Raw genomic sequence first — 25,518 nt, 5'->3', positions numbered from 1 at the left:
CAGGCTGCAGTAACAAACCAAAGCGGAGGGAGAGGAAAACAAAATCTCAAACAATATTTTATTGATTTCACTGTGCTTGCCATTCAGTGAAAATGACTGCAGTGTTTCTGACAGGAATCCAATCGTCCCGCAGCACCTTTTATCCCGGCAGTTTAAAGCTCCGCTGCACCCAATCAGACAGGATGGAGACTTCATTCCGACCGTTAGAAGTGCTGCGGCGAGACGTCGTTGCTTTAGGCTGCGGGGCAGCTTTCACTTTGAAAAGAAACAAATCCCAGAGTATGGACGCCGCCTCCCCCGCGTCTATAATTAGTTGACCTTTGCGTATGGAAATGCACCTTTTAGTAAACAATTAAGTGTCCACTTACAAGCCCGTTCATTCGAAACGGCCTCTCTCCTCAAGCGTAGTCCGTCCCGCTGCAAAAAACGCAGGTCTGGAATTAATACAGGAAGATTTTCCCCAACGGCAGCAATTTTTGTTTCTCCTGTTTGCTCAAGACGATCCATCTTTGCCGAGAAGTTCCAAAGCTGGCACACGAAACGGAGTGTTTCTTCAGCCCTTGTGATTTATTGCACGTTATCTCCCTGGGAAAGAGCCAGCGAAGAAGTATTTGTGAAAGGAAGGCAAAAACAATGAAGCGGACTGGATGCATTTGTCATTCAATCAGGTTTTCTTTTTCTGTCGCCAGCTTGGTTGGGTCACCACGGCACAGCCTGCACACCCAGCCAAAGCTCTCGACTCCCAATTAGCCACAACAAGTCAGGGGTAAAGAAAAAAGAATGTTGTCAAAGAAGAAAAAGTAACGAGTGGCGCTTTTAATTTGGAAAACGCCAATGGATTTGGATGGACTGTTGCTGCTGGACGGTAAGCAGGGCTCCTTAAAGGCAGCTGAGCTACAGTCAGTGTTCTCAGAGTTCTTCTTGCCAGCTCACTTTGTCAGAATTAAAGGGAACTGATTGGCTATGGAATCCGCAAATAGTTCAAACTGGTGGAAAATGCTCTTTATGGGAGGTCGGCTTGATGGACGAGTGAAATTTCAGAGTTGAAATCGGAGCCAAACCGCTGCCGCATGAGGTTACCGGGGGTTTGGCTCTGTTTGACCTACTTCCCCATTCCCTTTCGACCAATAGCGTGTCATATTGACAGTCTAGACCCCCTGAGCATATTCACTTTCGGCAAATCATTACTCACGACAATACGTGATATGCTGACGCTAACTCTTATCCGCACCTTGACAGCGAAAATGCCCCGCTGTGGTAAAACAATGCTGCATTCCAGAGGATAAACGTCAGCTGTCGATCCTCCGAGATCAAGCTGCCCACAAATCTGCATCTTTTTTTGGTCTAATTCATTAACATCATCACCCAGTGTTTTGCCTTAATACAGATACCAAGTGCGGACGGATGCTTTTTCAATGAGTCAGATATTGGATTTGGATTTGGCACCGGTCAGGGGTCTGGGAGAACAATTTCCTTCTAAACAGTTTGCTAACTTTAATGAGAAAGCAGGTCGGCTTTATATCTTTTCGCTGACAAGATGTAAAGTCGCTGGCTGTTTTTGCTCACTGAGCCAGTCCGAGTGTGTGGGCCTGAATTTGAGCAATCACCCTATCATCGTTGGCGTAGAGGTGAAATACATCATTGCAAACGACAATGTGAGAACGCGTGTTTATCATCCAATTGGGCAAGGGGGTTATATTTCATCCACACGGGGCTGTAAAACTGAGTAAAAATGAAAAATCTTCAAGCTTTGTCATAATTTCATTCGATTGTAAATGTCTCTTCAGTTAATATTTTCCGCTGTCGTAAAAGCCAAGTGGAGGACGCAGGAGTGCCCTCGTTAAAATCAGTCAGATGAGAGACTCCAGCTGCTTCGGAATTTAATGGACGGCGTAAAGATCCACCACCTGACCGGCTCAGTAATTGATTCCTCCCCTTTTTTTGCTGACACAATATTGACACGCACGTTCCTTTTACAGATCCGCGGGCCCCACGGCGACCGAGCTGGGAGTGATGGAGAGGAAAGCTGGGATTATCAGCGGCTGCGACCGCGCTGGAATATCATCCGAGGCGCCTAAAACAAGCTCGCATCACTTTTCACAGAAATATTGAGCCAAATATTAAAAATGTATCCAATGTATGCAGGTATCCATTTATGTCGTTCTGCAGTTCTTGTGCTTACCTCACATGCACCCAAGATGTGCATTTCAGACCATTTAACAACAACTGCTCATTAGCAGCATCGTATCACCTGTATTTAGTTCTGAATTATGCAGAATTTTTCCAAACGGGATCTATAGATTACTCGGATTCCAAGTCAGCAAAGCAGCCGGACAGGCAACAACAAAGAACCATCTTATTTATTTTCTAAGATATCTGATGGGAGGCTGATGGGAATATTTGCAAGTATGCGCAGCAGAAAACCGGATACAAATGTACGATAAGTTTAATATGTTTAACATTTATCAATTGTGTTTTGCTACAGTGCATCCTTTAACCTTGTTCCAGGCTCGTTCAATACCATTGATTTCCACAAATGTGAATCCGTTTTAGACAGACTGGTAACAATTTCTTCATTACTCTCAGTCGGCGTGGGAAAAGAAAAGAAAAGAAAAGAAAGATCGAATCTGATGATTGTTCCTCGCGAAAAAGCTGCGCTATGTCTCGCATCAATTGTTCCCTCGCCTGCATGTAATATCAGCGGCATTATTTACAGAAAATCAATGACTGTGTCAAGACTCGGCCCTTTGACATTGTAAGAAATGTCAGCTGACAAAGCAAAAAGAATAATAACAATAAGAATACAAAGAGTAGATTAAGCAATATGCTAACCTGCTACTTGACACATCCAATAAGAAGAAACCAAACCCTGATTTAATTTCGCTACAAAAACTAATTGGCCAAACTTTAAGGTTGGGCTGCAATTAGCCTCGGGGTGCAGTATCAGCTGTATCTCCTTAATAAGGTAATTGATTATTTGAAACACACACGCAATGATTGTGGAAAAGGGAAATACTAAGCAACATTACATCAAGCTCTGAGAGCAGTCCCTTCCAGTCAACTGCATCTGGTCAGCACCTTCGAGATCCCTGTGGCAAAACTGATCCCTTATGTTTCTTGCTCTGGCAGTGCAACAACTCATCCAGGTGGAGATAACGCCAGGGGACAGGAAATCAATGACGGCGCGAAGGGTGATGAGGAACTGGGTGACGAAAGTTTCCTGCTAAGCTCCCAGTGCACTTCAACACAGGAAATAGAGACAGTTGCTCTGTTTACGCGCACACTCTCAGCGTCCCACTATGATTGAAAACACAGCAGTATTCCTATTTAGATTGGAGTCGTGTCAACAGTGTATTTTGGTTGAATTTTTCCAGTTAGTCACGAGGAGTTGGCCTGTCTGTCCTCAGCAACAGTGAGCTGGAGCAAAACACCGGGCTCCTCTCTGGCCGTCCATGCGTCTTGCTTGGCTTTCCAAAAGTTCTCTCCTCAAAAGACAGGGCCACACTTTTGGTTGACTCCTATAACAGACCATAATATCAAAAGGTTTGGGTTTTTGAGGATTGCGGAAACTACTGCCAAACAGTTGCAGTGACGTTAAACGTCTGGCAGCGGCCGACGGCAGTTTTACACAAGGAGGAGGGAGTTCATCTGTTTAGACTTGACTTTGTGTGTTAAAGTAGTGGGAATATACATACACACAGCTGCATGTAAACAGGAACGACGGCGGGATATTTATTTTCACTGGTCATGTGGAGTAAGGGTGAAAAACATGTTACGCTCGCAGCTTCCTCGCTGAACCAACCTGAGGAAACTACTCAAACACTGTTTGCCCCCAATAAAATTTCAGTTAAGATTTGTAGTTCTTACAGAGTGCTAGAATGATTAACGCATAACTGTCTTTGAAATATTGATATAGAGTGAGGTTGCTTACTATGGAAACAGAGATGCAACGTTTCCCTTTTGAGACAAATGCTTAAGAACTTAACCCTTTTATTCTGTTCATATAGTACATACTGGTGTGGGAAATATATAGATAGAGAGAAAACACAAACTTTAATTACATAATTTAACCCGCAGCCTAGTGCCAACAAATATGTTGGCACACAACAAATATGTTGGCACGATCCCTCAGAATTGCCTCTTTTACAATGAAAAATTTGCATCAACTTAACTACAAAACATTGGACCTAAATGAGAAAGAATGAGTACAGTTACTTTGCGCCATTGCAAGAAAATGAGACAGGTCTTTTTTCTGATTCAATAAATTTTATTTCGATAAGAACCACCAAAGCCCGAGACCCATCCCCGAAGAGGCACCCAGCATGCCGAAACAACAGCAATCCAAAAGAAAAACACTGACGACGTTCTCCAGGCTTGTGTTGCCGGGAGCGAGCGGCGTCTCCAAACGCCTAGACAAAAGAAAAAATGCAGGAATCCCCGCAGGCGATGACTTGTACGACTCCCTTCCCAAAATACATTCCCTGCTGTCCATGCTGGCCGGGTAACATCAACCCGACATGGAGATCTATCCATTTTCCCAAACATCAAACGCTGTCGTCGCCATTCTCGACTTTCTCGGTCTGAACTTCCAGCGAGCAGACGAATCGATACAGGGCATTACTTTGAAAAACAATAACATTATGGCCTCCTACATGCATCATTGCACTTTTCCTCGAGTAGAAAATGGGCTTTCAAACCCTGAGCAAGTCCCTGACAATTCCCTTCGGATTTTTTGGCTTGGGAGATGCGGTGCGTTTTTCAAGCCGTCTTTCCCTTGTAATTAAATGAACAAGAAGTTCACGGCTGCAATACGTCTCTGTCACATTGCAGGGGGAAGACGGTGCGGGGAGACAGGGTCATTGACGGAGCACTCTGCCCTGTGAGAGATTCATAGTCGTAAAAGGACGTGACGAGGGAGCCAAACCGGGAGTCATCTCATTTCGCTGCCCCATTTTCGCAGGTGTCATTATGGTAAAGCTCTATATCCTGGAGACTGGAGGCGTCAGTGTCGCTGCCGCTGCTCCCACTGGCCCTGTGGGCAAGCGATCCCAAAAAGGGGTACACACTCTGAGTCAGCAGGTCCCTGATGTTATAATAAGGGAGTTCTGGGTCTTGTCTTTCAGGCTTCTTGATGCACTGTCCCTCCATGGCTTTGTTTCTCTGGTAGTATTTTGAAAACTTGTTGAAGATGATGGTGATGGGCAGCGCTACCACTAGGAGGCCGCAGATGATGCACAAGGTGGACACAATCTTCCCCGCAAATGTGACCGGGCAGGTGTCACCGTATCCGACCGTGGTCATGGTGATGGTGGCCCACCACCAGCCCGAGGGGATGGTCCCCAAATCGGTGTCCTCCTCCTCCTTCTCGGCAAAGTAAACGAGAGCGGAGAAGATGGAGATGCCCACCGAGAGGAAGAGCAGGAGCAGACCCACCTCGTGGTAGCTGTGGCGGACGGTGGCGCCCAGCGCCCGCAGTCCGATGGAGTGGCGGGCCAGCTTGAGGATTCTGAAAATCCTCATGAGGCGCAGAACCTGCACCACCTTGCCCACGTTCTCCAAGTCCTCGCTCTCCTCAGTGCTGTCCTCATCGACCGTCTCCAGGGCCATCGTGGCGTAGAAAGGCAAGATGGAGACGACGTCGATGACGTTCAGGGGGTTCCCCAGGAACTTCCAGCGGGACGGCGCTACCACCAAGCGGATGATGAACTCGGCAGAGAAGCAAGCGATGCAGATCACTTCCAGGATAGCGAGGACGGGATCCTCGATGGGTCGCTCATTCTCGTCCACGCGCTGAAACTCGGGCATGCTGTGGACGCACATGGCCACAATTGAGGTGAGCACCATGCTGAGCGAGGCCACGGCAATGATCTTGGAGCCCGTCGAGTGACCCGGATCCTCCAGCCTGAGCCAGATGTAGCTTCGCAGTTGCCCGCACCAGGCACCCCTGAACTTGGCCAGATCTTTGTCGAGGGCCGAGAGCTCCTCAAAGGACGAGTCCAAGCTCGGCTGCTGCTGGTCGTCGCTCCTGACGTCCCACTCCCTGTCCTCTATGTAGTCCTTCCTCTCGTGGTACCAGCTGTTGCAGCAGGGGCTGAGGTGGAGCTCATGCACGCCCCAGTACTCGATCTCTTGTCCGAAGGAGAAGACACACAGCTCCTCCATCACGTGGATGTGGCCCGTATGGTAGAAGTTGAGCACGCAGAGGAATACCCGTGGGTTGCGGTCAAAGTAGTACTCCTGCTCGGCCGGGTTGTAGTCGTCGCACAGCTCCAGGATGGCCGCTTCGCTTTGGCAGCGCAAGAGGCGAGCCAGGCGCGTGTGGGGGAAGCGGAGGAGCGTGTCCGGATCCACTTGGTGTCGAACGCCCCCCACGTTGAGACGAACCCGCTCCTCCTCATTCCCCCGCCGGTGGAGAACTTGCCCATACCACATGGTCCTGATGATAAACAGAGCGATACAATGATACAAAGAATGCTCCTTTCATGTTTTTGTTTTTTTAAGGGGAGGGGCAAGTGGACGTTGTGGAAGTGAAAGTAGTGTGTTCGTGTGGAAACTGTGGAATTGAAAGTGGTGTTTATGTGGCGAGATGTCTGTCAGGGCATATTTGACTGCACTGTTTGCTGAAGACATTAGGGAGAGAGAGAGAGCAAAGGAAAGAAAATCAATACTGCTCACATACACACAGGAAATGGCTCGGGTTGGAGTGAGTGAAGGGAGGCGTGAGGTACTGTCACTTCTTTGAGGGCTCAAGTGCAGAATTATCTTAGGAGAATCAAATTACAGCACGGGAGAAGCAGAGGCAACAAACTGGATCTGGCACAACACGCATCGTGTTCATTTTAGCACATTTTCCCCTAGAAATCTAGTGCTGCCTGCTGATTACCAAATAGATTGTCAGATCAATTTACCCAGCAAGACCTTGTAAGAAAATAAGTCCACTGCTTTCAATTTGGCAAAAAAAAAAAAAAAGAAGAAAATGGGTGCAAAGCTTGTAGGGTGCGCACGTACCTGCACTTTGAGCTGGTCTTTCCATGAAACTAACTTTTGATCCGCTTCAGCCGCTACAGTTTGTTGGCGTCCTGGGGTGGGAGGAACGAGCGGCGCGTGTACGCACAGTGGGTCGGGCGGAGATCGGAGGTCGGAGCGGGGCTGCTGCGACAGCTGCGGCCGGGACGAGGCGAGCCCGAGGCGGGACAGAGGAGCAACAGCGCGGCGGCACTTGGTCCCCTTTTACAGGGAGCAGCGAGGGAGCAGCGAGGGAGGGCGGGAGGGAGGGGCGGGGCGGGGCGGGGCGGGAGGAGAGCGCGAGGGTGGGCGGATGGAGGAACGCCCTGCCAGGAACTATTTTACAACGACCCATCCAATTCGACAGCAACATGCACCGCACTGATCGTGTTCGATCGCCGCGAATCGCTTTTTTTGTTTGTTTGTTTGTTTTATTATTATTATTTTCCCCCAATTCCTCCTACTCTTGTTCTTTTTCAAGCGCAACAATTGGACGCGCGTTAAAAATGTGATTGCGCGGTCCGCGTCGGCGCGAACTGCGCATCTGCAAACAGGCTGCAGAAGAGCTCGCCACAGCAATAAGTGACGTTTGCATCCCGCCGCAAAGAGAAACGCAACAGTGTTTTTAATGGAGAAAAATCATATTATTCGTATCATTATCATTATTTAAATCAACACATAGCAACAGTGCAACATACAGTGGCATTTGTTTTGTTTTTTTTCTCCACCTTTTAAAAAAAAGGAGACTTGCTGAGTAAATAGTTCCTGCTCCATTTACTCAAGGATAAGGTCACCGTCTCTCTGCCTCTTTAAGGTAAACACACATTTGTGCACCTAGCCAGCATGCAGAGCCGAAGCTCCATTAAAGTTGCATACATCTCCTCCAGGGGCAGGACCCACACCTACGGAACCGCCTCTCTCGACGTTGCTCTTTTGGCCCTTTGGGGACATGCACATGCTTTAAACGAGAACCGCTGAGATCCAACACAGACTGATTGAAAGGCGCAAGCCTGTAAGATTTACAGGCGTATTGAAAAATAATGCAAAGGTTAAAATCCGTCTCATGACGGCAGAAATCACAAACCCCTGAGCAGATTCAAGTACTGGCCTACTGTGGAGGGTTGGCTGTCACTTGAAAGACACAGATGCATTTTTTATTTCCTCCAGTCTACGCCCACACGTCCCTTTGAAATGTTACACATTCACCAATAAAGCAACGTGTGTTTCAATTGACATTTGGCATGTTGTCCGTCAAGCTTCTATAAAAGATGCTCTCTCAGTCACCCAGCTCTAAATTGAAGGTTTAATGTAATATTAATTGAACAGTTTATTAAATATACAACTTCTTAGCTTTTTGCAATAATAATTTTGAGAGAATAAGTGAACATAAACACTGCATTTTATCTTATTTGGCAGGGCTGTTGTACTTTTTTGACTCCGTGTATTTTCAAATCAGGACAGACTTTGTTCAACTACTTAAAACCACTCTTGAACACCAGTGAGTGTGATTCTTTTACAGCAACTTAAAGTGAAATGTTCTTACCAGTTTTATGTGGTCATGCGTTGCACACGCTGGGAGCCTCCTGTGGTTAAATGCGACTGAGCCTCAACACAATAGAATCAATCATAAGCACTTTTCTTTTTTTGAAAAAATATATATCATGAGCAGAAATACTGGGAAACCCCCCCACACATTTTTATGACAATTTCAATCAGGGCTGGAAAACCTTATCCCCAACCCTGTATTTAACCATGAAAACCAGCCGGCATGTTGCCCAGTGCCTTTGCCTCCCCCAGTGACTCTCACAGGTGATCTCAATCAACCCATAACGAGATCCACCTGTGCGCGCTAGTATTTGTTGAAGGGGAACTTCTCTCCTCCTGCCTGTGCACTTCCACAACAGCACAAACGCTGCAAAACACAAGCAGACTCGCTCAGGCGACCCATTCCCCAAAACTTGCGCCATGTCCCAAGTGCTCGGAATAGGGTTTGTGGATTCATTTTTACATATATTTTTTAAATGCATTCATCTCTTCAATTCAGATCACGTTTGATCAGATTTGTCCTGCCTTGCAGGTGGTTCTTTCTACTCGCAGTGCTCGCGAGCACAGATGCTCAAAAAAAGCTCTCCAAGAGTAAGTAAAGCCTGTTCGATATTTGATGGGACACTCGGTCACTAAGAATTTAGACAATCTTGCACGCTTTGATTGTTTGTTTGTTTTTTCCCCCCCCTCCTCCAACCATCAGCCGTAAACTCGCAATGCCTGGGCAACATCCTGCGCGTGGACGTGGCTCCACTCAGAGGAAAACTCCTGGAGGTTGTTGCCGTGGTCGGTGAGCAAACGACTCTCAATCTGGCCTTTAAAACGTTGTGGTTGTCCTTCACCACTTCACTCTTTATTTTTTCCAACACGTCAACTGGAAGTTTTGTGTCTTCATTTGCTCTTCTACCATGTTTGTGAGGGAACGCTGGCCTCCAAATCAAATCTAAGCCTTTGTTTCCTTTGTCTTCCCTCCTTCAGATAACTCCTCCATCCCTCTCACGCCGAGCGTAGCCTCTCAGTGCGGCTTCAGTGTGGACGTGCAGTGGCCGGAGAGCGCTGTGATTTACGCGTCCCTCCTTAACTGTTTCGCTCGCAGTGCGGTAAGGAGTCCGCGGGACATTTGCGCCTTCAGGGTTCATCACGGGTCTTTAATTTTTTTTTATTTGGATCGCAGGACGACAAGGCGTTCACCACGACGCTGAGAGTCCGGCTGCTCGGGAACGAAGTGGCCAACGACGAGTCGTACCGGGTGGTCAAAACCTGCCTCCGCTCTCCGTCGGCCTACAGGGAAATCGTCTGCGAACGCAACTACGTGGAGGCGAGTGACCCAAGGGGAGAGGAAGGGTACAGAACGGTCACGCCGCAGTCCGTTTGATAAGTGGCTTTATTCCCCCCCATCAACGCTGACGCAATTTAGATGTCCCCGGAAAGCGGGCGGGGGAGGAGATTTATTGTCCCCTGAAGGTAGCCCCTGTCATTTCCAGGTGTCCGTTAAAAAGTCAGCGCCGCGTGATTCCACCCTGCCTCAGGACCCCACCTTGGACAAGAATTCCAACCAGGATGAGCCACGTCACACTACTGAGGTGGGGGCACAATTTGACCCATTGTTTCTTTTTGCCCCCTGCCACCCAAAATACTAAAATCTTTGCATTTGGTTTTGCAGCAACTGCCCATAGATGCGGGATTCCAGATGACCACGGTGGTGTTCTTCACCCCTGCCGAGAAAGCCATGGCCGTGGCCGAGGCTCGGGGGAGGGGCTACGGGATCGCCAACACCGACTCCAGGCTGGTGCTGAGAAGCCCCATGGCCTCGCCGGAAATGTACACCCAGAATGTAAGAGGAGCGCGTCTCCCGCCCGCTATCCCCCCGCCCCAGACGGAGCGAGCCGGGAATACCTGCAGCCAATTTGGATAAACGACGTCTGCTTTTCATTTGCTGCCAGTGCGCTAATGGAATTATGTCAAACGGCAGTCGCATTGTTCAGTAAATGGATTATTCCGTCTGACTCATTGTTGGTCAACTTTAAGTCTCAAGGTCCGTTCTCACGACTTGACTCCTCTTCCCCTCGACACATAGTGATGCAAGGATCTAAAGGCCCCATACTGTGCAAGATACTACACTTTGCTAATGTTTTTTTTTTTTTTTTAAACAATGTGTCTCTGGCCTGGTTATGAAGTCCATCTTTTAAGTCTTTGCTAGTTCCACTCGACAAAACGCAGCTCAGGATAGCAGCCCTTTGTGATGTCACAAAGTGCACTGATTCGACCCCCAGCACCTCCAGCCAGCCAGTAGTCCTCCCCCCCCACCCCCCCACCCCCTAGCTGAGCCTGACCTTCTGCTGCCTTGTATTTGGCCCCTTCCAAATCTATAAAGCGCAAGACTAAGCATCAGTTTTGGCAGAATCTTTGAACAGTGGCGTCTGAGGTGGAAAGGAAAGGGTTATTCTGCAATGTTGGAGCTCTGGCTGAACTTCTCCTCCTGTCACGTCACCCTGCAGGTAGCAGGAGTTCACATGGACGTGCTCAGAACCTCCACGGTATTCCAAAAGAACTGGCTGTCGACCCAAATCGACGCCGTAGCCGCTTGCCCAACGCTAAGAGGTAATGACCGCGTGACCAACAAGAAGCAGGGCGTGGCCTCTCACCGTGAGCACGTCTTATCCTATTGTTGGCTGCACTGAGATTGGGGTTTGGCACCTACGATGTTAACGATGACGGCTAATTAGCTAATGTGACTTGTTGCTTTAATGAATGCAGAGTAAACAAAAAGGCTAATCGATAACCTCCGGCTGGCTCATTTTTCTGTTCACACTAAAATTTTGATCACCCAGACTGGAGGGATCGTGACACTTTGATATTTTCTTTTATTTTGTCACAGGAAGTGTTTCCTTTTCCCCAAACACAATCCTCTGGGCCCTGCCGTGGCACATCGACCCTCTGATTTCATCTGAGAAGTTTGAGCTGCTGGAGGTTCATCTAAGTGTTGACGGCCAGAGGTTGGAAGCCCCCGACTTGGCTGCTCGGAAATTTTCCCTGAACATAAGTGACGCGTACGTCATCGTCGAAATTCCCGTGGGAGCTGACGGTGGATCCTTTCAGGTGGGAGGCAGCGAGTTCACAGAGGCGGCTTTCACACCTGGATCGATGAGATTGTTCTGACACTAGGGGCCCTCAGTCTGCCGAAAGTATCGATTAAGAACAAACTCATGCTCTCTGCAACTAGTCAATGTATAATTTCAATTTCCCCCTTTATTTCCGTTAACAAGATAACTTTGGATCTTAACAAAACAAAACCTTTTCTTTAAAATTTGACAGGCTTTTGACCACGTGACTGAATGAGTTTCGGGGGGAAATTTATGGGACATGTGAACCGTTCACGAAGGAAGACAGTTTAAATAGAAACATGGAATGTTAACTACTTCTTCTGAAACAATGAACTGAAACAAAAGTGGCGGGCAGACCGCAACAAAAAAAAAACGTCAATGTTTTAAGAAGTTGTCACTTAGAAATAAAGAAATTGGAATTCTAGATGCACATTTGGCCTAAAAAAAATGATTAAACTGACAATGCGTGGAAGACTCTGCTGACGATGTGTGAATACTTTTCAGAGTCATGTTCAGGATGGCCTTTACTTCACTTCTTACACGATTGAGCCCCTGCTGGAGTTGCTCTGGGCTGAAGACTCCATCCAAACCAGATACACGGTTCTCTTTCCCATCACAACACCACCGATGCCTCAGAATCCACACGTCCTTGATAGTAAGCTCTCCTCAGCATTTTCTTGGTCTCCCTTTCACGGATTGAAAGTTGGATCCACTCCTCTCCTTGGTTCACAGACACCGTTCCCGTGCAGAAGCGCTTCAAATTTTCATTTGGGCCTTTTGCCGCCGACGTGGTTTTACTGAACATCAGCTTTCCCACTGCGGTTCTGTCTGTGTCTGAGTGCATCAGCAGAGGCTTTCAGGTTGTGGAGAACATGTCCTTCAACCGCAGCTCCAAGTATTTCGATATTCAAATACCCTTTAAGGATCCTGTAGTGCAACAAATGGTACTTTTTTTTTTTTTTCCTCTCTCTCACTTTTCAAGTTTCAGTTTCTATGGATCAAGGTGTTGACTCTAGATTTTGGCCAACAGAGCGAGATGGTGGGGAGGACGACCTACTTTCTCCACATGACCTTTGTCTTGATGGTCATGCCAGTGTTTGCCCCATTTTCCCTCACTGCCCACCTTCAGGCTACTTGGGAAGGAATCGGTATGTATGGAGTTGTGACTTCCATGCGTTACAGAGCAGACAGGCCTCTCGGTCATCCATCACCGTCTTGTTCTTGTCTGCAGTTCCACCCTCCATTTCCGTCGACTGCGGCGATCGGAGCTTCCGCGTCCTGGTCCAGCACGGTAGCCAAGGCCAGAACTTCCAGACCATGGTGGGACAACAAAGGTTGACGGCAGAGCTGGCTTGGCAGTACGGCCTCAGGCAGAACGCAACCCATTTCCATTTCAGAGTGCCGTTTTATTCCAGCGAAGTTGTATTTGAGGTATCGTCAGGATCTTGTTGTCGCCAACGTCGTCCCTGTAATTTTCGAGTGCTTTCCAAATAGCGTGCTAACCTTTCAGGCCGTTGAGGGGTCAAACCTGAAGACCAGACTGTACGTGGCACTGTCAGATTTGGGATCCAACAAAATAATTCAAGACATTTCAATGACCTGCGACCACTCTGTAACACTGACAGGTTTGGAAATAAAAGGCCTAAGTCTTCTTTTTCTTGTTTTTTCTTTTTTTGAATTTAAAAATGTAATGATATACATTTCAGAGTGTTTCCCTAATGGAACCATAACTGCTTGGGCCTTAAAACTGGAGTCGGTTCCCAGTCTGGACCCCAGTAAGCTCGTCCTCAACGACCCCACCTGCGGTCCCTCCTTCAGCGACGACCGCTCGGCTTATTTTGTCTTTGCAGCAAATTCATGCGGGACGACCCGAAAGGTAACACAATGGAAACTGTCGCAAATGGCCAGAAATTTGACGAGGTGGGGGCGGGGGGGATTTTTAATGATTGTTTCCTTTGTTGCCTGCTTCAGTTCGTCAAGAACATGATGCTGTACGAAAATGAAATTTCTCTGCCTGATGATGAAGAGTTGAATCAAAAAACGTTAAGAGAGGAACCGGAATATGAGTGAGTTTCTTTTTGTATAACATTCAAAACAGGCTAATTTAGTCCTTGATGTTTTGTTTTTTTAATACTTCTGCATTGTCTTTTCTTCACTCTTTTTAGAATGAGGGTCGCCTGTTATTACAACGTCAACCAAACCACTTCCTTCCGCCTGAGGCAACGCAGGAGTGAACCATACGCTGACAATGCAAGAGGAGAACTGCTGATCGAAATTAGACTGGCTACGGGTGAGGGATTGATCCATCACCCGAGAACTAGAAAATTGCACGTCTCCCTGTCACCGCTCGTCGTTCCTGACAGTTGTCTCCTTATCCTTCCGTGAACTTCTCCCACCATTGGGTGGTTCCTCCCCAAGCAGTAACGTTTATTGACTGATGGGTGGCACGTGGACCAAGCAGGGGGGAACATCACTTCAGTCACGTTTGACACCATCTCTCCTCTTAGATGGTTCCTACAGCATGTTCTACAACACAGAGGACTACCCGCTGGCAAAGTACCTCCAAGAGCCGCTGTATTTTGAGGTGGAACTGATGGGGTCCAAAAACCCGCAAGTGTCTCTGGAGCTGGAGAACTGCTGGGCGACGCTGGGCAGCAACAGGACGTCCCAACCCCGATGGAACCTCATCATTAACGGGTAACCGCGTCATCGCTTCTTGCTGAGACATTGGTGTTTTTAAAATGAATGTCTTCTCCATGACGACAGTGTTGGGCTTCAATAAAGTTTTTGTTTTTATAACTGGTTACCTTTTTCCCATTAAGGTGTGCAAACCCAGTGGACCCCAACCAGGTGATCTTCCATCCCGTTTGGGTGGACGGCAGGGTTCAGCATCCGTCCCACTACAAGCGTTTCGAGGCGCAGATGTTCGCCTTCGCCGAAGACGACAACAATTTGAAAGAACAAGTGAGTCCATGGAGCAGAACCACGACATTTCAATGCTTGGATTGTATTGCAATTGCATTACAAAACGTTTCAAGTTATTCACAAGAGTCGTTTATCGTGCAGATCTTTGTCCACTGCGACGTCGTGATCTGTGATCTCAAAAGACGAGAGACCGGAGCTTGCAATAGGCAATGCCCAAGATCGGAGAACAAGTTAAAAGGTATGGACCAAGTTCAAACATTTCCTGCTGATGTAACTGTTTTCTAAGAGGCTAAAATGTATTTTCTTTCGACAGGTCAGCGACGTTCTGCAACAGACGGCCACAGTTTCATACAGGGGTCTTTCGGACCAATACATCTAAGTTGATGAAACTAATAAACATTACTTTTACAAAAGCTAATCTTTGCTCTTTTGTCCCCTTTTTCAATTGTTTGATTTCTTACACCTGACTTCAGTGGTGTTGACATTACCTCCTGCCATTTTATACTAAGATTTTGCTTTCTGTGTACCGAACAGTGACTGTACAGTCTTGCGTTACCCAATAATGAACTGGCACTGTGTACTTAAACCTCTTATCAGATTGACATTTCCAAGATCTTGGCATTTCAAATTGTCAACTTCCCTGATATCTAAATATTTTATAACTGACACATTTCTTCCCTCCACACGTAATTAAAGACTGACTATTTTTTGTAGCATCTCCACTTCTTGAGATGCATTGTCATGTTATGCCTGGCGTGGGTTTTCTAATCTAGACGGTAAGGGTTCTGTCTGATTAAACATTCGTCTGGCCCTTTCACAAGGGATACAAGAATCAAAGACAACTCGGTCTGTCTAGATTTAGGTTTTGAGAATTTTCCATTCGGTTTGTCGCTGGTTAGAGGCTTAAATATAGTGCTACGAGCCTGGATCTACATCTAAATCTCGAAGGTAGAACCAAACCCCCAAAAATACTTTGGTGCTTTCACACAACTGCACATACTCCAGTCAGCTGGTGTGATTTAAGATGAAGGTAGCTGATTTAGTCAGTTGCTTTGAAAATATACACACGACTAAAGTGTACTGGCCATTCTGGTTAAGCGTATGGAAGCTTAAAAAGGTTCATACTGGGGTGACAATTATGAAAGCAGGACCTTTAACCACGATTAGGTAGTGGTAATTTGTTTAACTCAAACAATTAAAGAAAAAAAAAAGCTGAGTGACATTGAGCAGTTGGCCACATGTATTAAAAATGAGCCAGATACAAGGACATTCACAGTAAAATTCCCCAGTTATCAGACTTTGAATTGACTACACTGAAGTTTACAAAGGTCACCTTAGGTTTCTTACAAAAGAAAACCCTGTCGACAAGGACAGCATTTTCTCCAACCAATTAAAATTCTGAGACTCAGAAACTGAACGACACCCTGGCCGCAGGAAAGAGTGTTAACCTGTTAAATAGTGCGCCTATATCTCAGTTCGCTCCCTTTCTGACAGAATAAATGAGCCAATAGATTAAAAGAAAGGAATGCCTTCCATCAAAATGCCAAGTGTGCTTTAGTTTCAGGGGCCCTTTCAATGGGACCGGCTATAAATGGGGAGAGTGCTATAAGATATAACCTTAATAGTCTCCTGTAAATGGAGGAAAGCACTCAGCAGCACCCCACCCCATTGCTAGTCACCTACACAGGGTCAGTCAGATGCCAAGTGTGCCGACATTTGACGATTTTCAAGCAAGGTTCTCTTGTATTCAGAACACAGACAGGATGTTTTAAGAAACTTTGTTTATTCATTCGTTCAGGTCCGACTGTTGTGTTAGAAGGATCGGTCCAGAGGATATAGCCCATTGACTTGAGTCAGCGCTTCTTTGCCCTGAAAAGGCACACAAAGGTCATTTAACAAAGTGATGTTGCCAGTCTATTTTTTTCCTTTAAAAATAAATGTAAATAAAAGCAGGTAAGACTCTCACCCCGTCTTTGTGTCTTTGTGCCTGAATATCTGGAGGGAATCCTGCCCGTCTGATCCACACACTGGCCTCTGCAGATTCCAGCCGCCGGTTTGTTTTTCACACAGACCACCACGTCACAGTGGACATAAATCTGAAAAGACAGCGAAAGAACTGTTTAGTCAATCCCGTCTGATTTCAAGAGCTGCAATCAATTTCTAGGCACGATTTTCTCAGGAGCGGAGCTTCTCTGCCGCACGTCCTACCCAACAATTGCATGCAAGTCCACCGGTCACCAATTTACCGAAACACATTGCCGAAAGCCTGTTGACAGACTCGACAAAGAGCAACGCAGCCGTCTCGTGTGTTCCGGTGAAGCGGCCCCAGTTCCAGCTCACCTTGTTGTGCAGAACCTCGTCATCCTTGGTGAAGGTGAACATGTTCATGGAGAAGCGTTTGAAATACGGAGGGTCCCCACTGTCGGAGTGGAAGGCTGCCACGTAGCGATCGTCACGGTTCGGGCAGCTACAGGGATAAATGGAACACATTTTCAAAACTCAATATTGGCACAGATTTGCGGAGAGCCTATATTGTCGAACTGAACCACATTTGAGGCATTTTTTTTAAAGTTTGAAATTCGATTCATCATGGAGATTCACCCGTTAACAATGATGTCCCAGCTGGGAGTAGACGTTCGGTCCTCATCAGCAGTGGCCCAACAGTTCTCCAGTATGAGCTCCAGCCTTTGGTCAGAGGACTGCAGCAGCCCCACCTCGAAGTACAGCAGCTGCCTCAGCAATTTCGTCACTGGATACTCGTCGTCGTGGTAGAAGAATTCATACGTTTCGTCTGGAGGACAAATGAGAGTACAGCTGGTTGAAGTGCTCCGCTGCAGGCTGAGCAGCGCTCCCCGTACGTTCCCTCACCGTGAGCCAGCCTCATTTGCACACTCAGCTGCCCGAAGCCGACCTCTGTTGCGGGGTTACTGTTCTTCGCTTTATATTTGAAGGAAACGGTCTGCGTCTCGTTGAACACATAGTAGCAGGTAACGGTTTGCCTGCAGATTGAACATCGAGATGTGGCCGGCGTGGATTACATTACACAAGGACATTAGAATTATTGAAAAGAAACTTTACTTGTATCTGGAATCAGCTGGGGCTGCAAAAATTGGTCCTTTTCTAGGGTTGTAGTTTTGGCCAATCTGGTTCTCATAGATGATGTAGTCATCAGAAAACTGTAAAGTGAATGAATTTTTGATAAAACTTTGAAACAAATTTAAAAAAAAAAAAGAGAATTTTTTTTTGACAGGATCGCTTACTTTTCTAGTTGTCCCACACGAGTCAACAGTGAAGGTGAAGAATGCAAAGCGATCGTCACCGGTCACTGGTTTACAAGCCTGGTCCTTCAGAGTCAACCACTTTGGGTCAAGAGAGGGCACCGATTCCACTTTGACAGCCACTACAGTCACGGTTCCGTTGGGGTGGCACGCTGCGAGACGACGGTGAAGGGGGCGGAACAACCTCAGTGTCCCATTTGTACAACTCCGGCTTTGCAGAAATAATACGGTAATAGGCGGCAGCCTTACTAGTAGTCCTGAAAGGGAAGCTGCAGGCCAGGGAGAGGTCAACCAAGTTCCAGTTGGCTATGGAGTTGTACAGAAGCACGTCGACCCTCGCTGTGATCGAGTCGGAGGTGAACCGCTGTGGGAGGTTTAAAGAAAGAGAAAAAAAAAAAAGTGAAAACCTTGTGCAAATCATTTATAGCAACAATGTCCAGAGTCTCGTCTCACCTCAAACACAGAGGCCTTTGAATTGTAGGGCACGACAAGGCTGAAGTGGGTGTCGTCTTCGCGATAATTGTATTCTTGTTTCACCTCGGACGAAAGCTGCTGAGGCCCAACCGTGGTTTCAAAATTGTTGCCCTGGCTGCCGTATTTCACGGTGACGTAGAAATTACGGTCGTCGCAGGTGGCGGCAATGCTAGGCAGGACTAAAGCAAGGGGGGGGGGGGGTGGTAGTTATTTTAGTTGACCACGATCCCTGGGTTTATTCGCCTCGCTGCAAGAGAAACCCAGGGCCGAATCATCTCACCGACATCTCGCAGAGAAGCTTCCACGTTCACCGAGTGGCTGAAGGCAGCCTCTTCAGGCATGATGAGGAAGCCGAAGACCAGGGGAAGAGTGTATTGAGTGTCCAAGGGTTGAGGATTCTGCAGATGTTGGCGAGAGAAAAAGAGAACCACTCAGCCAGGACAGAGATACCTGGTATGCCATTAGAGCCACTTCACATACATGTTTGAGGACGACGTCGTCGTCAAAGGGCACTTGTATGGAAAAACCCTTCGTGCCATTGGGGTACCCGTGTTCCCGGATTAGGAACCCTGCAGCTTTGCACTCCTCGACGGTGAGAACCCCCGTGGAGAAGGTGATGTTCTTCAGCACCACGTCGTTAAGGAAGGCTCCCAATAAGACGTTGAACACTCGCTCTTCGGGCTCGGTATCTGAGGAACGGAGAGGCAGGTTCGTCACATCCAACTCGCAGAGCTGAAGAGCACCTCCCACATACAAAGGTGAAAAAGCAAACTCAAGCCTGCTCGACGCCAACTCGTACCGTCTTGGTGTTGTATAGACGGAGTCAAGTTGATGGTGATCGGAAACAGAATCTTGTATCGAACGTCATCTTGCCGCCACAGCATCTCCAGCATGGGCTCCACAGAGTAGGTGACATGGTAGTGGAAATCTGGGGCATGGCTCTGCAATTATTCATGACATTTTAATAAAACATGCAAATGGACCAGTGACCAGAGCCGTGCTTTCGGAATCTGGAGACTCTCGCCAACCTTGTAGTAGCCGTCAGGCGAGCCCACCGGCATCTCCAGGACGACGTAGAAGTCCGTGCCGCTGAGCGTGTAGCCCCGTTCGGACATCTGGTGCCCGTTCAGGACCTTCCCGTTGATGCCCATCTGCACGTCGGACAGGTCGACGGTGGCGTCCACGAGCGGCGTCACGCGACGCGGCACGTACCAGGAGATGGTGTGATTGTCGGAAATGACGCCACCTGTTTGCGACGAGTGACCAGTGAGTTTCAAGTCCAGCAGCTGTGACTTTTTTTTTTTTAATTTGTCAAGGCGCTCACCGGTGGGACAAGCAGCTGCCAAGTTGACAATGTTAATCCCTTGGGGCTCCTGGTAGTAGACTCTCACCTTGATGACTTCCATGGGTATCCCGGCCACCTAGAAAGCGTTTAAGATGCGATTTGTGAGGCGGTGCGTCCAGGCCACCGAGATTTGCGCAGCTTACCTCCTCAGAACGGGTCTCGGCTGTGTTGTAAGGGGTTCGCATGACCAGGCGGCTCGGAGTCAGCCTGGTCCTGTAACCGGCTCGTTCGGCCTTGTTCGCCGTCATAACCACTTCCTCTGGAGTGTAGAAGGCCACCTTCCAGATACCCTGTTCTGCGTCAGAGGACTGAAAGAGGACAAGACAGTCAGAACTGTGGGGCCATTCCGTCGCGCAGTGCAAAGTTAACCACTAGGCTGTCGCACCAACCTCAGAAGTCATGTTGCCCCACAAACCCTTGACTGGAGTCTGCGACGGTGCCACGTAGACGGACGCCTAAAAAGCAACGCTGGCTTTAGCAACGTGACCGCACGCCTGGCGCCGTGTGAGCGCACAATGTCAAGTGTTTCACCTCCATGTAGTTCCTGTCACATAGGATTTCTGTGGCGGCCCATTGCCTGTGGGTGCACGACTTGGACACGTCGTAACTGAATGAGTCGGATGGGTTCTCCTGGTTGTACTTTGTGAGTCTCAGGCCAACATCAAAGGTCACATCGTCCTACAGAGAAGGGGGAGACAAGGGAGATGGTTGCACAAGACTGCAGGAGCACCGCAGTGTAAAATTTGATTCATTGATAGGAAGTGTCATTGTTTAGAGTCTCCCACCATCAATGGATGGACAGATTCACATCAAATTCAAATGTATTGATTAAACAAACAGATAGATACAGATTACACAAACTTTCACCAGCCAAAAGAGAGACAGGTGTGTATATTACAAATCCGAGGCAGTGATTATTCATTGAATGCAGTACTTTGCTGTCCACGTAGCAGGCCATGAGTGACGTGTAGATCCGCGTGTTCCCCCAGGGGTCTGACTCCATGCTGTAACCACACTGCGCAGCCAAGTTGGGGTGCAACAAATGGTATTGGGTGCCATCTGGTGGGGTGGAAAGAAAGAAAAACCATGTTCAAGGATCGCCTCTGCCAGTGGTTCAGCGCCCCCTCGTGGTTGTTGGATTCTATACTCACTGACGGCCTCCACCTCGAGCCCGTTCCCCATTTCGAGGGCCCGGTCCAGCGACACCCTCATCACATTGCCGAGACAGTCTGACTTCAGAGGAACTCCTGTCGGCAGAAACAGGAGGCTCGTGAGGAAGCGTTCAAATGGAAACGAGGCAACAGAAGTCTTGCAAAAATGAAGAAGGCTTACTTGAGTGTCGACGGAACCGCTCATTTGTCTTCGCTTGACACAAGACGATTACTGCAGCCAACAAGTACCATAGCAAACTTTTGGGGGGGAAATGAAATAGGGTATTGCTTATAGAAGTTTAAAACATTTAAATATTGCATACACATTTTCTTTAACTTACATGTTCACAGGCCACCGCATGTCTCAGTCTCAGTGCAGTCAAACAAACACAAAACAGGAATACAATCACAGTGAGACCGTGACTAAGACCTAGCCGCTCCCTGACAAGAGCAGCTCTGAAGTAACAGGGCTGACTTCCCTGCTGAGGCTCCAAAAGCTGTTTAATAGCAGAGCATCCACACACAGGTGAGGCCAATCAGTGATCAAAAGCCTCTGCCTTCTAAACCCAGGATGTGGGAGGCAGGAGTGATAAACTAGTTTTTCTTGAATGTCATTTTTCTATTTTTGTGATGCCAAATGTGTTGCTTTTTGTGGTGACTTTGTGATCGGCGGAATGATGTTAACTTATACGTGTGTGAATGGGTAAATGAGAGGCCTTTGTAAAGTGCTTTGGGGTGCCATGAAGGTGCTAGAAAAGCACTACATAAGTGCAGTACATTAACCATATTAATCTTTGTGACTTTGCTGTGTTGTAGAATCTGTCTACTTACAAAAGGAGCTGCCATAGTGCACACAATAGATAAATAGATCATTTATTGTCATTACATTTTGATGCACAATAACTTATTTTAAACATGTTTGGACAAAGTGATTGAAAATTAAACTATTATTTATTCGACAGAATTAAAGTGGGTAGGTGACAGAAAGAAAATGTTTCTATTCAGGCACCAGAGTTCAAAAATATAACATGTAGCAGCAGCAGCAGCGGCTCATGATGATGTTGTCAGTATCCTCTTCTGTCCAACTTGTGCTGCTGGTCCACGATTGTCTGTTGCAGGCTCATTTTGGCATTTTCAAAATCCGGATTGAGCTTTAAGGCCTGCTGGAAGTCACTCTTTGCCTCGTCGAAAAAACCTGCAAAACAATTATAATTCGATTAAAATAAATACTGGCCAAGGTTCTTTACTACAACAATTATTTTGAAATTGATCCACAGCGGAAGTGCTTCTCTCAGTAAGGAAGACTACAGTTCTGTGTAAATGCAATTTTATAGTGAACTGACGTGCTACTGTCTGTTCTGTGTCCTACCGAGTCTATAATGGATAAGTCCTCTGTTGTAGTAAGGGATTTCAAACCGACTGTCCTGCTCTATTGCAGACGTGTAATCTTCGACAGCTTCATGAAAATCCACCCGAAGGTATTTTATCTGTCCTCGGTTGTTATAGGCACTGGCCAAACCGATTGCCTCGCAATCCCTGCGATAACAAAACAGAATTCAACGTTAACATAGTCGTGCTGAGTAAAAATAAAATAAAAAACAAAAAACAAAACGAACAGGTCACTGTTTGATTGGTAACAGATATTGGTGGGACACCCATTCGATCGCAGACGTGCAGACGAGACGACTAGCACGACCTCTGAAAGGGACAAAAAACTACCTGGACTGAAAACAGGAGGTAATAAACTTTGTGTAAAGGTCCTCCGCCTGTTGGTAATTCTGCTTGTCAAACTCCGAGTGAGCGCACTCGAGTATTTTAGTGTCGTCGTTCTCCATTTGTCGAAGTGTGTTGTGTTTGTTTTTTTACGCTTCCGGATGTGACGTCACTCAAACGGGATATTGCTGCTTGCTTACGTGCACTTCTTGGTCGCGGCCTACATGTTTTTTTTTGTTTTGTTTGTTTGTTTGTTTTTGTTATTGTTTTTTGCGCTACTTACTCGTGCCACAATTTATATTTATTGTCACAAATATAATATCCGTGTTATTTTTATTTAAAAATCCAAAACACATGATTTTGGTTAGAGTGTAAAAAAAAAGTTTTTCTCTCACAGTTATTGATTTAATTTTGTCTAGATAGATAGATACTTACTACAAACAAAATCATTATTTATTTTATTTTATTTTATTTTATATATTTTAAAAAAAACACCTAAATGGCCTCAAACCCCTTGATACCACGTAACAGCAGGTGGCAGTCTTGACTTACTTCCCGGTTAAACGAAGGCAACGAGTTCTACAGCGGCTGGAAATTGTAAAACGACATTCAGACCATCACTACTGTGCACATAAATCCGCCGCGAATAGAGTTTGTTCACTATTTTAAAAAGACGAACATTTATAGTGTCTCCAACGCAGGAGAACGTAAAACATGCTGCGTCAAATACACAAGATAGAAGCAACCCATAGCACACTAAAAGCTCTCAGACCAAGTCAGCCTCCTGATGAAGAGCGAAACCTGAAGGAAGCAGAGGTCACTTAACAAGCATGCGCTTCCCTTTCACAGCCCATTGATGTCCAGACTGTGTGGACGAGTTGAAACAGAGCTTGACCCAAAGACAGGCGATGTAGGTCAGTGGCTGTTCACACCACTAAAAAAAAAAGCACCTTATGTGATATCATTTAAAGATTTTCTTTGCCAAACATCCAGGGGATCGCTTCATGGACCGGTTAAGCAAACATTGCGAAGTGGTGGGCTTTTTCCGTGCATTTAACGTGTCAGAATTGACCATGTTCTTCAGTATGAGTCATCTGTTTTTATGGTCGTGGAAGGGCAACCTCTGCACCTTCAGCAAAGACCATGTTATCGGGATGCCCAGGCGCGATGAGGAACACTTTTTTTTTTTTTAACTGTCGTCCATGTTGCTGTTTGCTGACAGAATTAGCACAGAGAATCCAAGTCCACTTTGGTCTGGCAGAACCAGGACAAGCATCCATCACGAGCAGTCAATCTGGGGGCTTCCTCACTGACAGCTCACAGCAACACCACACACCACAGGCTGTCCCAATTATTCAAACCAAATACTTAACACAGAACAAAAAACTCCTACTATATTGTTATGTGTTCACAATGTTCCGTTTAACACAAATCTATGCAAAGCTGCTGTAAATCCTCTCCTGTTGAGCTGTTTTTCAGATTCGACATCAGACTCAAAAGGTGAAACAAGGTAATTTCTAATCTTTCCGGCTGCTGCAAAACAGTATAGAGCATATTCACTTGTACATTGTTGTACTCAGAGTTTGAGACGTTTAGTTCTAGTAGCGATATAATCCCTCCGTTTTTCAACCCTGAGATCCATCATGCCAAACTCACGCAGGAAGCATTTTCAGGATCCCGAATGCTTACTTTAAATGTGAAGGATGAGCAGGTTTGAGAGTAAGGCGGTTTCTCCAACCTGCTCGTGAACAACCATGGAAGAAAACCAGAGAGAAAAAGCTGCTGTGCTTTGGTAAGAGTTGTTGAGTTGTAAGAGTTCCTCTGTTCTCCCTCTCACAGGTGTGAGTCCTATTCATCTCGGGCCCACTGAAGCGCTGGTGGCCTCGCTTCTTTGAGCACCAGTGTCTGTGTGGTAACCATGAAAACCTCTGCAATGGCAAACAAACATAAAAACGTGTGTGTGTTCCTCTGTTCCTCTCAGAGGACAGAGGGAGATGATCAGAGCCAGACTGGAGGTAAACGCTGGCGTGTTGACTCTCGGAGCAGACATAGACACTCTGTTGACAGCGACGTGTCAGGCAAATAAGCCAACTCATTCCAGAGGTAACACGGTGACCCCTGTAATGTTTTTTTTTTTTTCTTCTTGAAACTCCGAAGGCGTCAAATGACATGATGTCGACAACAGAATGGAAAAAAAAAACAGATGGTGCTGTGATCAATCAAAATGACTTTGCTGTCAAAATAATATTCCAGTTTAGGGTAGTAAAGTCAGTTTTTGCCGTTCCAGTAGGCGCTAGTATACGTTTGTGGGTAGAGTGAAAGGTTAGGAAGTGGCCATGCCCTGACCTCGGATCAGAGCCAGAATGTGGAGCATCGTGTTGACTCCCCTGTACTGCCACAGAAACACCTATGTGTCATTCAGCCTTGTAGTTATATAACACTGATTGATTTAATGCCTGGATTCTATATACAGACCATGCATTGCAGACACATTCCTGTTAGTACAGTGTGAAAAGATAGCGTACTTGTTTTCATTTGATTTACCTAAACGTCACCTATTCTATTCAGTAAAATATATATTTGGTTTAATTCCACTTTGCATTTTAACAAAAGTAAAACATTGTCGTTTTATGCATTTCTATACATGCGCATACTGTCATTTCCTTTTCTATGTTGTAAAGCTCCCATCACTTTGCCCTTATGTGTCGTTTAATCATATTGTGAGATATTATTTTCAAAGATTTTAATTTCACTTGTTTAAGTAACATTAAGTACAAACTGCTAAGTGCTGCAGAAACAAGGGGAAATACGCTGCATTATTTATTTATAAAAGTGGTCCAAATTACAGATAACATATTGTTGTACATATTTTTTATATTGACCATGATAAAGGATAGTGTCATTAATGATATTGAAGTTTGTAACACAATTCATGAAGAAAAAATTGAAAAAAGAAGAAAAAACGACAAAAATGTGTA

The 25,518-nt window shown here is 46.4% G+C and overlaps 4 protein-coding genes across 5 annotated transcripts; 1 reads left to right on the top strand and 3 right to left on the bottom strand.

Moving 5' to 3' along the window:
• Window positions 1-4,246: 4,246 nt before the first annotated feature.
• On the bottom strand, window positions 4,247-8,822 carry LOC142879980 (delayed-rectifier potassium channel regulatory subunit KCNS3-like). Of its 2 annotated transcripts, XM_076013570.1 has the most exons (3): window positions 8,710-8,822; window positions 8,549-8,643; window positions 4,247-6,436 (listed from the first exon to the last, which is right to left on the bottom strand). In XM_076013570.1, exon 3 carries the CDS (start codon window positions 6,430-6,432, stop codon window positions 4,936-4,938), a length of 1,497 nt encoding a protein of 498 aa, XP_075869685.1. In that variant the 5' UTR covers window positions 6,433-6,436; window positions 8,549-8,643; window positions 8,710-8,822; the 3' UTR covers window positions 4,247-4,935. The 2 variants fall into 2 exon arrangements, with proteins under 2 accessions (XP_075869685.1, XP_075869686.1); XM_076013571.1 differs by lacking the exons at window positions 8,549-8,643; window positions 8,710-8,822 and adding an exon at window positions 7,009-7,175.
• Window positions 8,823-8,825: 3 nt separating this feature from the next.
• LOC142879981 (uncharacterized) lies at window positions 8,826-14,997 on the top strand. Its single transcript, XM_076013573.1, has 21 exons — window positions 8,826-8,993; window positions 9,083-9,141; window positions 9,254-9,340; window positions 9,529-9,650; window positions 9,725-9,868; window positions 10,035-10,133; window positions 10,214-10,384; window positions 11,049-11,151; window positions 11,429-11,649; window positions 12,159-12,309; window positions 12,387-12,598; window positions 12,685-12,802; window positions 12,886-13,085; window positions 13,165-13,279; window positions 13,361-13,530; window positions 13,626-13,720; window positions 13,820-13,944; window positions 14,162-14,351; window positions 14,477-14,618; window positions 14,721-14,817; window positions 14,893-14,997. Exons 1-21 carry the CDS (start codon window positions 8,971-8,973, stop codon window positions 14,961-14,963), a joined length of 2,715 nt encoding a protein of 904 aa, XP_075869688.1. The 5' UTR covers window positions 8,826-8,970; the 3' UTR covers window positions 14,964-14,997.
• A 1,324-nt stretch (window positions 14,998-16,321) lies between these two features.
• On the bottom strand, window positions 16,322-21,318 carry zpax1 (zona pellucida protein AX 1). The gene is made up of 21 exons (XM_076013550.1): window positions 21,169-21,318; window positions 21,009-21,085; window positions 20,828-20,923; window positions 20,611-20,735; window positions 20,208-20,354; window positions 20,066-20,131; window positions 19,820-19,984; window positions 19,656-19,752; window positions 19,360-19,577; window positions 19,131-19,272; window positions 18,812-19,020; window positions 18,612-18,729; window positions 18,311-18,510; window positions 18,107-18,221; window positions 17,840-18,009; window positions 17,658-17,755; window positions 17,448-17,578; window positions 17,181-17,370; window positions 16,920-17,046; window positions 16,546-16,675; window positions 16,322-16,448 (listed from the first exon to the last, which is right to left on the bottom strand). The coding sequence occupies exons 1-21, from the start codon at window positions 21,186-21,188 to the stop codon at window positions 16,366-16,368; spliced, it is 2,724 nt and encodes a 907-aa protein (XP_075869665.1). The 5' UTR covers window positions 21,189-21,318; the 3' UTR covers window positions 16,322-16,365.
• A 361-nt stretch (window positions 21,319-21,679) lies between these two features.
• On the bottom strand, window positions 21,680-22,706 carry ttc32 (tetratricopeptide repeat domain 32). The gene is made up of 3 exons (XM_076013479.1): window positions 22,547-22,706; window positions 22,197-22,363; window positions 21,680-22,022 (listed from the first exon to the last, which is right to left on the bottom strand). The coding sequence occupies exons 1-3, from the start codon at window positions 22,660-22,662 to the stop codon at window positions 21,892-21,894; spliced, it is 414 nt and encodes a 137-aa protein (XP_075869594.1). The 5' UTR covers window positions 22,663-22,706; the 3' UTR covers window positions 21,680-21,891.
• Between the last annotated feature and the right edge of the window lie 2,812 nt (window positions 22,707-25,518).

Source organism: Nelusetta ayraudi, unplaced genomic scaffold, assembly GCF_046127955.1.
Source record: "Nelusetta ayraudi isolate G7.1 ecotype Tasmania unplaced genomic scaffold, CSIRO-AGI_Nayr_v1 ptg000151l, whole genome shotgun sequence".
NCBI lineage: Eukaryota > Metazoa > Chordata > Actinopteri > Tetraodontiformes > Monacanthidae > Nelusetta > Nelusetta ayraudi.
This window is presented reverse-complemented; position numbering and strand designations above follow the sequence as displayed.